Below are 12084 nucleotides of genomic sequence, written 5' to 3' on the forward strand. Positions count from 1 at the left end.
CATCCTACACATCTACTAACCATCCCAACCGCCCTCTCAACTCCCACCAGCTTGGGTCGCACCACAAACACAGACTACCTGGTAGAGAGAACAAAACACCCAAGAGCAAGGTTATTACTGTAGACAAATAAACTAAAAATAAATATGTCACCCATCCCTTAACATAACTTAGAAATTAAAAATAAATACTCAATCCTTCCCAGATATCATTTCACACAACTTATTACCAGAAAGGAGACTCACTAAGTCCTTTTTAAAGAAGAGCAAACCCGATCAGCTCTGTTCTCTATGCCTATTTGGCCGTTTGACTTAAGTGTCCACAAAGTTGTTCGCTTTATCTGATGACAGTCGAACAAATGTATGGATCCATTATGATTGATATGTTAAAGATATTCTGTTGGATATCTTAAAGAATACTGGATCCCAACCTCTCTCAATCTCCTCTTGACGCAATTATAAGGCTTCCTTTTCTGGACCACTGCTGCCTAGAAGTCTTGAAAAAACATGACCCTGGAGCTGCCAGACACCAATGCCCTCTGATCCCTCCCCTGGGCTCTAAAGGATTCCATGACCCTCTGCTTGTCTTTATAATAATGGGACCTTACCAGGACAGGGCAAGGTCCCTGATCCACACCTGGTTTTCATGCCACGATCTGATGGGCTTTTTTAATTGTTATCTTTCCCTTCTCAGTCTCCAAACCAAGGAACTCCGGGAACCACTTCTCAAAGAACTTCACCGGTCACTCATCTTCCATCCCCCCCGGTATGCCAACAACATGCAGGTTCTTTCTTCTGTCCCTGTTTTCGAGATCATCTACCAGATCCAACAGACCCTGGATCTGTATTTCCAGGTGTTCAATCCAGCTCTTGGAGGAGTCAGTCTCTGCCTCTATCCCTGCAGCCCGGCGCTCAAGCTCTTCGGTCCTTTTTCCCAAGTCTTGCAGCATAGCAGATACTTCTCTTCAATGTTTTCCTGGATCTGCCTCCCCAGGACCTTGCATGATTTGGCCAACTCCTCCACCAGGGTGTGGTGAGTAAGCAAGCCCACTGCTTCAGTGGGCTGGACCATGGCCCGGCCCTGGCTCAGGGTGAGCTTCCTCCTTTCTTTGGCATTCTTCAGCTGCAAGGTTAAAGGTAAGTAAGATTTTTCAGGTTTCCAGTTCCTTTACTGTGTTTTTGTGCACTGTAGAGTGTTTTGGATGGGTTTGTGCTCTGTCGGACCAGTGTTGCAGCACGGAGCTCAGCAAATGTGATCCTACCAGGATACCGCCATCTTGGATCCCCTCTGAAGACCATATTTTAGTGGAGCAGAATTAGACCATTCAGCCCATCAAGTCTGCTCCGACAGGTTTGTTTCTTAACCCCACCATCCTGTCTTCTCCCTGTAATCCTTGATTGCCTCACTAATCAAGAACTCACCTGTCTTAAATATAGTCATTGAGTTTGTCTCCACAGCTTTCTGCATGATAACAGGGCATAATCTCACAACCTTAGTCAATGAGGCAAAAGTGAGAACTGCAGATGTTGGAGATCAGAGTCTAGATTAGAGTGGTTCTGGAAAAGCACAGCAGGTCAGGCAGCATCCAAAGAGCAGGAGAATCACTGACTAACTTCAGTACAAAACAATTGAACAAGTCCATCGCTAAGAATGTACTTAAAGACAACAAAAAGCAAAAGCAAAGACATAGATGTTCAAAAACATAATAAGTTGCACACTGTTAGATCCTTGATGACATCTTATATAGAAAGCCATGAATACATAATTCAAGACAAGTTTATATACAATGGACTATAGCTCAACTATCATTGCCTTAGCACAATCTTGTTTAATTAAAACCTTTCCAGTGAGCTCAAGCCTTCAATCAATGTAACAGATAAAGACAATTTTCCAACTGCAGAATCAGAAATGAAGTAACCATTGTCTGTGAGAACAGTACATCATATATAAGAGAGGAAAGAACTTACGGATACAAGTATGTCTGTCAAAGTGGAGCCGATATCCTGGATGACAGGTGCAATAGTAGCTTCCTGCTGTGTTGACGCAGTTATGAGCACAGTGGCCACCTCCAGAAGTACCACATTCATTGTTATCTTGAAACCAATGAGAGTAATTAATGCCCATGTTGTATTAAAATTGGTATGTCCTACTCTTCTGCCTATGATTAGCTGACTCGTTTTATACCATTTTCCAATCTGATATGACAATGTCTTCCGCCATGAAGAGGATTTTATATAGATATCTATCTATCCTTACAGTTTTTGTACACCATATTTCATTTGTGTTCTCCAAGTTGAACTTACTCTCTCGGCAAACCAATTCAAGTTTCTTTGTGTACAGATATTTCAAAATTAATTGTGCCTGTTTTTCCTCTTCCAATAGGTTTTCCAACAAACTGTATTTTCTCACTTTAGCCTCAAGTTGCTTTCCTCCAGATCTCTTAAGCATGTGCTTGAGCTGCTTACCCTGCCAATTGTGTCTGGCCACTTGGACTATTATTCACCATTCTAATTCCACCACTTTCTGTGAGCAGAAAGTCAACCAACTGGACATTAGTGACCTGAGGTTACCATGAAGGACTATTCTACTCAACGTCTCCTCTCACCTGAAGTATGCTGACCCTCAGCGTAAACCACCACCAGTTGTCTGTCTCTAATGAGAGAGCAGTTTATGGTCTGCTAAGTATTAACAATTCCTGTCTCCATCATCACCTCATCCTGCTACCTATCAACCAAAATCAACTGGAACCAATAAACTGACAATCTCCATTCTCCTCCAATGTTTCTCCACAGTTGTCCAGCTACAAAGACCACTCTCACCGAGTTTCCTTCTTATCCAAATAATGGTTGCCAGAAAATGACTTGCAATGGCTTCACTTTCCATTCTTTCCCTGTTACTTCTGGTGTCCCCCAAGGATACATTCTTGGCTCCCTTGTTATCTGCTCCAAATGCTTCTGCTCAGTGACATCTTCCAAATACACAGTGCTGGTTTTTACACATACACTGACAACACCTAGTTCCACTACCGCCTTGACTCTTGACTCATTCATTGTCTCTAAACTTACAAGACTGTTTATTCAAGTTCCAACAGTAGACCAGCACAAACCCCCCACCCACAATGGAAACTCGGGATGACTCAAGACATCAACCTTTTGTCTTGCATCAAATTCTATCCATTTAGACCCATCCCTTTGGAATCTCACACCTTGTGGATATTGTACTGAACAAACATAAGAGAGCAGCAATGATATGGAGCCCCAGCGTTTGATAAAACAATCTATCAATATCATAGAAAACCTATATAAAAGCAAAACACTAAAGATTCTGGAAATCTGAAATGAAAACAGAAAGTGATGAAGAGACTCAGCAGGTCTAGCAGCATCTCTGGAGAGACAAACAGTTCTAAAGAAGAATCATACCAGATTCAAAATGCTAATGGGTGTTGCTCTCTCCAGAGATACTGTCAGACCTGCTGAGATTCTCCAGCAATTTCTGTTTTTGTTTGTTCAGGTCTCCGACATCCATAGTTTTTTGAATGATTTTAATGAAAAATAGAACCTTGGCCAGAGGAGTAAAAAAAACTGACAAACTAAAACTTGCTGTTACGTGGCCAAAACACATTTCTGAAGCCTTGATTCAGTCTGCAAAGACTTCAGCTGGCCGGTAGCATCTAGCCTGCTTTCTAACAACCAGTAAGTTGAATCTACAAAGCCATTGAAAGAACAGCTAAGCCTGCCTCACATCCAAATAAATGTCTTGGAAACCTAGTTCCTGATGAAATCTTGCATTCAACTGAAAGGTGAACCATGTTTCCACATATCAACATCATATCGCTGAGCCTTCCTCAACATTACGGGGAATTCTGCTAATTTTGCCTTGGGTAGCCATACCCACCTGAGTCATAGCTATTATGAAAAAGAACTCTCACTGAACACTAATCTGCAGGACTTGGGCAATCACCAAGTAATATCTGAATCTTAACTTTCTTTACTTAAGTCAGTCTTCACTATCATAGAATCCCAGTGTGGAAGCAGGCCATTTGGCCCATCAAATTCACACCAACCCTCAGAAGAGCATCCCACCCAGACCTCGTCCGTACCCCCCCATCCCTGTAACCCTGCAATTCCCATGGCTCACCCCCTTACCCTGCACATCCTTAGATAATATGGGGCAATTTAGCATGATCAATCCATCTAGCCTGCTCATCTTTGGACTGTGGGAGAAACCTGGAGCACTCAGAGGTAACACATGCAGTCAGGGGGAGAATATGGAATCTCCACACAGACAGTCATCCAAGGGTGGAGTTAAACCAGAGTCCCTGACACTGTAAGGCAGCTGTGCTAACCACTGAGCCATCTCTCCAACTCTCTTTTTATTTATCCTTCCTTATGTGCTTGAGTGTGCGTGTGTTCTAACAATCAGCCTCAGTCTGAATGAATGAATAAAACATATTGCTGATTTAATCCTAAAGAGAGCTTGTTTACTTAAAAAAATTGACTTCACACACCGAGTTTCAGGAGAAACATGCCAAAACCTGTTACAAAAGAGATAAAAATTTCGAAGACTTCTGCTTACAAGTACAAGGGAAGGAAAATAAGAGTTAAATTTACTCCTCTAATTATATAAAACTTAGTAAAAACATACGAACAGATTCATGAACAGCTTCTTCCTTGCGGTTATCAGACTTTTGAATGGACCTCTTTAATATTAATATTGATCTCTCTCTGCACTTTCTTGGTAGTTGTAACATAGTATCCTGCACTTGACTCTGATACCCTGATATATTTGTATAGTATAATCTACTTGTAATGCATGTAAGACATCACTTTTCACTTGACCTTGGTACAGGTGACAGTAATAAATCAAGTCAAAATTGAAACATAACTCTAGAATCTTCTGTATCCCTAATTTGAGTTGTTCCACCATTTGTGGCTATGACTTCAATTCAATCACCCCGCCCCCACGCTTACTTCCGTCACCACGCATGACCCCGCCCCCACACTTAACTCCGCCCCCACACCGAGCTTCATCACCACGTCTAACCCCGCCCCTACGTCGATCTCTGTCCCCGCCCCTAACCCCACCCCCACCCCCAGCTCCAGTCCCACACCAGGTCCTAGCTCCCAACCTTGCCGGATCTTCACCATCCCTCCAGACCTCTCCCTCTCGGAGGATGAAAGATCAGTCCTCAGCAGAGGCCTCACCTTCATTCCCCTACGCCCTCGGATCAATGAGTTCAACACGCGGCAAGATATTGAACAATTCTTCGACCGCCTTCGCCTCCGTGCCTACTTTTACAACCAAGACTCCCGCCCACCCTCTGACGACCCCTTCTCCCGCCTCCAACACACCCCATCCACCTGGACACTCCGTGCTGGCCTCTTACCCGCCCTCGATCTATTTATAGCCAACTGCCGCCGCGACATTAACCGACTCAACCTGTCCACCCCTCTCACTCCAACCTCTCACCCTCAGAACGTGCAGCCCTCCACTCCCTCCGCTCCAACCCCAACCTCACCATCAAACCGGCAGACAAGGGAGGCGTGGTAGTAGTTTGGCGCACCGACCTTTATACCGCTGAGGCCAAACACCAGCTCGCGGACGCCTCCTCTTATCGCCCCCTTGACCATGACCCCACCTCCCACCACCAAACCATCATCTCCCAGACCATCCATAACCTCATCACCTCAGGGGATCTCCCATCCACCGCCTCCAAACTCATAGTCCCACAACCCCACACCGCCAGTTTCTACCTCCTGCCCAAAATCCACAAACCTGACTGCCCCGGCCGATCCATTGTCTCAGCCTGCTCCTGCCCCACCAAACTCATCTCCGCGTACCTCGACACGGTTCTGTCCCCTTTAGTCCAAGAACTCCCCACCTACGTTCGGGACACGACCCACGCCCTCCACCTCCTCCATGATCTTCGCTTCCCCGGTCCCCAATGCCTTATCTTCACAATGGACATCCAGTCCCTGTACACCTCCATCCCCCATCACGAAGGACTTAAAGCCCTCCGCTTCTTCCTTTCCCGCCACACAAACCAGTACCCTTCCACTGACACACTCCTTCGACTGACTGAACTGGTCCTCACCCTGAATAACTTCTCTTTTCAATCCTCCCACTTCCTCCAAACTAAAGGAGTTGCCATGGGCACTCGCATGGGCCCCAGCTATGCCTGTCTCTTCATAGGATATGTGGAACAGTCCATCTTCCGCAACTACACTGGCACCACCCCCCACCTTTTCCTCCGCTACATCGATGACTGTATTGGCGCTGCCTTGTGCTCCCACGAGAAGGTTGAACAGTTCATCAACTTTACCAACACCTTCCATCCTGACCTCAAATTCACCTGGACTGTCTCAGACTCCTCCCTCCCCTTCCTGGACCTTTCCATTTCTATCTTGGGCGACCGACTCAACACAGACATCTACTATAAACCGACTGACTCCCACAGCTACCTGGACTACACCTCCTCCCACCCTGCCCCCTGTAAAAACGCCATCCCATATTCCCAATTCCTTCGTCTCCGCCGCATCTGCTCCCAGGAGGACCAGTTCCAATACCGTACAGCCCAGATGGCCTCCTTCTTCAAGGACCGCAGACTCCCCCCAGACGTGATCGACGATGCCCTCCACTGCATCTCCTCCACTTCCCGCTCCTCCGCCCTTGAGCCCCGCTCCTCCAACCGCCACCAAGACAGAACCCCACTGGTTCTCACCTATCACCCCACCAACCTCCGTATACAGCGTGTCATCCGCCGTCATTTCCGCCACCTCCAAACGGACCCCACCACCAGGGAAATATTTCCCTCCCCTCCCCTATCAGTGTTCTGCAAAGACCACTCCCTTCGTGACTCCCTCGTCAGGTCCACACCCCCCACCAACCCAACCTCCACTCCCGGCACCTTCCCCTGCAACCGCAGGAAATGTAAAACTTGCGCCCACACTTCCTCCCTTACTTCCAAGGGATCCTTCCATATCCGCCACAAATTCACCTGCACCTCCACACACATCATCTATTGCATCCGCTGCACCCGATGTGGCCTCCTCTATATTGGGGAGACGGGCCGCCTACTTGCGGAACGCTTCAGGGAACACCTCTGGGACGCCCGGACCAACCAACCCAACCACCCCGTGGCTCAACACTTTAACTCTCCCTCCCACTCCACCGAGGACATGCAGGACATAATAACATGACGGTTGGAGGAAGAGCGCCTCATCTTCCGCCTGGGAACCCTCCAACCACAAGGAATGAACTCAGATTTCTCCAGTTTCCTCATTTCCCCTCCCCTCACCATGTCTCAGTCAGTTCCCTCAACTCAGCACCGCCCTCCTAACCTGCAATCTTCTTCCTGACCTCTCCACCCCCACCCCACTCCGGCCTATCACCCTCACCTTGACCTCCTTCCACCTATCACATCTCCATCGCCCCTCCCCCAAGTCCCTCCTCCCTACCTTTTATCTTAGCCTGCCTGGCACACTCTCCTCATTCCTGATGAAGGGCTCTGGCCCGAAATGTCAAATTTCCTGTTCCTTGGATGCTGCCTAACCTGCTGTGCTTTAACCAGCAACACATTTTCAGCTATGACTTCAATTAGCAAGGCCCCCAGCTGTGGGATTCGCTCCTGCCACTGCTCTGCCCCTTGACCTCTGTTTTATTCTTTAACCCTCAATTAAGATTTTGATCACCTGACCAAAAGTCCCCTTTTGTGGCTCCATGTCATAGTTTATATAATGTTCTTGAGAAACAAAAGGAATTTAATTCTGAAAAGTGAGAGGTTTGATGCTTTTTAACAGCGCAAAAGACAAGGGAATAAATGCTGAAAGACGGGATCCTGATTCAGATTCCGATCACACTCTCATTTGTGTTAATGCTTTCAGCTGACTATGTCATAAATTTTGCAATTCTCTTTCTTTCAAGTTCTTTCTTTTAAGGTACTCCTTAAAACCTCTTTGGCTGAGCTTTTGCACATCTTTTATTTATTCATGGAATGATGGCATCGCTGGAAATGTTAGCATTTAATGCCCATCCTTAATTGCCCAGAGGGCAGTTGAGAGTCAACCACATTGCTGTGGGTCTGGAGTCACATGTAGGCCATACCAGGTAAGGATGACATTTTTCTTCCCGAAAGGACATTAGTGAATCAGATGGGGTTTTCCAACCATTAACAATGGAGTCATCATTAGACTCTTCATTTAAGTTCCTTATTGAATTCAATTCAACCATCTACCATACTGGGATTGGAGCATGAGCCGAGTTTCTGGATTAATATTCCAGGGATAATACCATTAGGCCATCACCTCTCTTATGTGCCTCATTGGAAATTTTATTATGTTAAAGGCTCTATACAAATCGGGTTGTTGTTGCTGTTGTACCTGCAATTGTTTTGGGCTGGAAACTTGCTATCAATTAAAATAATGCTAATTGTGTACTATTCAATAAAATACTCACATTCTTGTAAAGCTAGGTATAAAACTCCTCTCTTAACACAACTGCGTCACATGAGATTTTCAAGTATGTCGATGTAAATAACATTATTGAAAGCACCATCTCCTTGAGGGCAGAAATGAAGTAGATCTGCCCCAAATTGGGAAGTCATATGAATTAAGAAAACCGACCATTCAGTTGTCAAAGAGTCCTCTACCCAATGAGTTAGAGTTATGGATGTAAGTTTACTTGCTGAGCTGGAAGGCTGATTGTCAGACATTTCGTCGCCATAATAGGTAACATAATCAGTGAACTACCAGAAAAGCACTGGTGTTATGTTCAGCTTCCTATTTATGCACGTAGATTTCCTTGGGTTGGTAATGTCATTTTCTGTTCTTTTTCTCAGAGGGTGGTAGATGGGGTCCAAATTGGTGTGTTTGTCGATACAGTCCACTTGGCATGCATGCTTCTCGGAATTCTCATGCGTGTCTCTGTTTGGCTTGTCCTGGGATGGATGTGATGGTCCAGTCAAAGTGATGTCCTTCCTCATTTGTATGTAAGGATACTAGTGATAGTGGGTCATGTCTTTTTGTGGCTAATTGATGTTCATGTATCCTGGTGGCTAGTTTCTGTCTGTTTCTCCAACCCAAACTTTGGGTCCGCTACATAGAGTCATAGAGATGTACAGCATGGAAACAGACTCTTCCGTCTAACCCATCCACGCCGACCAGATATCCCAACCCAATCTAGTCCCACTTGCCAAAACCTGGCCCATCTCCCTCCAAACCTTTCCTATTCATATACCCATCCAAATGCCTCTTAAATGTTGCAATTGTACCAGCCTCTACCACATCCTCTTGCAGCTCATTCCATCCCTCTGCATGAAAAAGTTGCCCCTTAGGTCTCTTTTATATCTTTCCCCTCTCACCCTAAACCTATGCCCTCTAGTTCTGGACTCCCCAATCCCAGGGAAAAGACTTTTTCTATTTATCCTATCCATGCCCCTCATAATTTTGTAAATCTCTATAAGGTCACCGATGCTCCAGGGAAAACAGTCCCAGCCTGTTCAGCCTCTCCCTGTAGCTCAGATCCTCCAACCCTGGCAACATCCTTGTAAATCTTTTCTGAACCCTTTCAAGTTTCACAACATCTTTTCGATAGGAAGGAGACCAGAATTGCACGCAATATTCCAACGGTGGCCTAACCAATGTCCTGTACAGCCGCAATATGACCTCCCAACTCCTATACTCAATACTCTGACCAATAAAGGAAAGCATACAAAACGCCTTCTTCACTATCCTATCTACCTGCGACTCCACTTTCAAGAAGTTATGAACCTGCAGTCAGCAACACTCACTAGGACCTTACCATTAAGTGTATAAGTCCTGCTAATATTTACTTTCTCAAAATGCAGCACCTCGCATTTATCTGAATTAAACTCCATCTGCCACTTCTCAGCCCATTGGCCCATCTGGTCCAGATTCTATTGTATTCTGAGGTAACCCTCTTCGCTGCCCACTACACCTCCAATTTTGGTGTTATCTGCAAACTTACTAACTGTACCTCTTATGCTCGCATCCAAATCATTCATGTAAATGACAGAAAGTAGACGGCCCAGCACCAATCCTTGTGGTACTCCACTGGTCACAGGCCTCCAGTCTGAAAAACAACCCTCCACCACCACTCTCTGTCTTCTACCCTTGAGCCAGTTCTGTATCCAATTGGCTAGTTCTCCCTGTATTCCGTGAGACCAAACCTTGCTAATCAGTCTCCCATGGGAACCTTGTCGAACGCCTTACTGAAGTCCATATAGATCACATCTACTGCTCTGCCCTCATCAATCTTCCTTGTTACTTCTTCAAAAAGCTCAGTCAAATTTGTGAGACATGATTTCCCATGCACAAGGTCATGTTGACTATCTCTAATGAGTCCTTGCCTTTCCAAATACATGTACATCCTATCCCTCAGGATTCCCTCCAACAACTTGCCCACCACCGAGGTCAGGCTCACCGATCTATAGTTCCCTGGCTTGTCTTTTCCGCCCTTCTTAAACAGTGGCACCATGTTTGCCAACCTCCAGTCTTCCAGCACCTCACCTGTGACTATTCATGATACAAATATCTCAGCGAGAGGCCCAGCAATCACTTCTCTGGCTTCCCAGAGAGTTCTTGGGTACACCTGATCAGGTCCAGGGGATTCTCCTCTGTAATCTGGACATTTTGCAAAATGTCACCATCTATTACCCTACAATCTATGTCTTCCATATCCTTTTCCACAGTATATACTGATGCAAAATATTCATTTAGTATCTCCCCCATTTTCTGTGGCTCCACACAAAGGCCCCTTGCTGATCTTTGAGGGGCCCTATTCTCTCCCTAGTTACCCTTTTGTCCCTAATATATTTGTAAAAAACCCTTTGCATTCTCCTTAATTCTACTTATCAAAGCTATCTAATGTCCCTGTTTTGCCCTCCTGATTTACATGGATGACACCTTTGTCATCACTAAACAAAACAAAATAACAGGAAACCTACAAGACCAAAAATAATACCCTTACTGGCATAAAATTCACAAAAATGGAGGAAAACAACAACTAACTGTCATTCTGAGCCGTCACAGTAGAGCAAACAGTCAATGGGGATCTTCAAACCAGCATCTACAGGTAAACAACACATACTGACCAAATATTGAACTACAGAAGCAATCATCCCAACACACACAAACAAAGCCACATTAGAACATTACATCAATGAGTCACCACACACTGCAGTACAGAGGAACTTCGAAGAGCAGAGGAAGATCACCTAGGCAACATAGGGGTGACTATGTCATAAGTTTTGCAATTCTCTTTCTTTCATGTGCCCAATGAACATAGTCCATCGATTTCTCAGCAACAAACCCAAACAAGCAGACAAAATGCCCAGAAACCATAGCCACTCTCCCCTACATCAAAGACATCTCAGAAATGACTGCCAGACTACTCAGACCTCTTGGCATCATGATAGCCCACAAACCCACCAACACACTAAAACAACAGCTAATGGACTTAAAAGACCCTGTACAGACAACAAGCAAAATGAACGTCATTTACAAAATACCTTGCAAAAACTGTAACAAACACTACATTGGACAAACAGGCAGAAAACTAGCCACATGGATACATGAACATCAACTAGCCACAAAAAGACATGACCCACTATCACTAGTATCCTTACATACAAATGAGGAAGGACACCACTTTGACTGGGACAACAAGCCCATCCTAGGACAAGCCAAACAGGTACAGGCACAAGAATTCCGAAAAGCATGGCATTTCAACCAGAATTCTGCCAACAAACACATCAATTTGGATCCCAGTTAACACCCTCTGAGAAAAAGAACAGGAAATAACATCACCAACCCAAGGAAACCTAAGCACATAAACAAAAAGAGGACATAATATCAGTGCTTCACTGGTGGCTCACTGATGGTGTTACCTAGTAGGGTGACGAAACGTCTGAAAATGAACCTTCCAGCTCAGCGAGCGAACCTACATCCAGAACCTCAACCTGACCTACAAATCTTCTCAAAACGCACTAATACTCATTTACCTGTCAGAATGCCAACAGCATCAGATCATAGTTTGGAGTCATCTAATCTCATGGACTTTCATTATGA

General features: G+C 45.2%; 1 protein-coding gene across 7 annotated transcripts in view; it reads right to left on the reverse strand.

Annotated features, from left to right (window-relative positions):
- Positions 1-12084, reverse strand: part of LOC132824379 (von Willebrand factor C and EGF domain-containing protein-like) — a 325791-nt gene that overhangs the window by 102348 nt on the left and 211359 nt on the right. For 6 of the 7 annotated variants that reach the window (XM_060838784.1, XM_060838782.1, XM_060838781.1 and 3 more), the window contains one exon: positions 1966-2091. The exons of the other annotated variant lie outside the window; for it this stretch is intronic. In XM_060838784.1, coding sequence (XP_060694767.1) covers positions 1966-2091 — 126 coding nt within the window. The remainder of the gene's footprint in view (positions 1-1965; positions 2092-12084) is intronic. 7 annotated transcript variants of the gene reach the window in all.

Source organism: Hemiscyllium ocellatum, chromosome 18 (assembly GCF_020745735.1).
Source record: "Hemiscyllium ocellatum isolate sHemOce1 chromosome 18, sHemOce1.pat.X.cur, whole genome shotgun sequence".
Lineage (NCBI taxonomy): Eukaryota > Metazoa > Chordata > Chondrichthyes > Orectolobiformes > Hemiscylliidae > Hemiscyllium > Hemiscyllium ocellatum.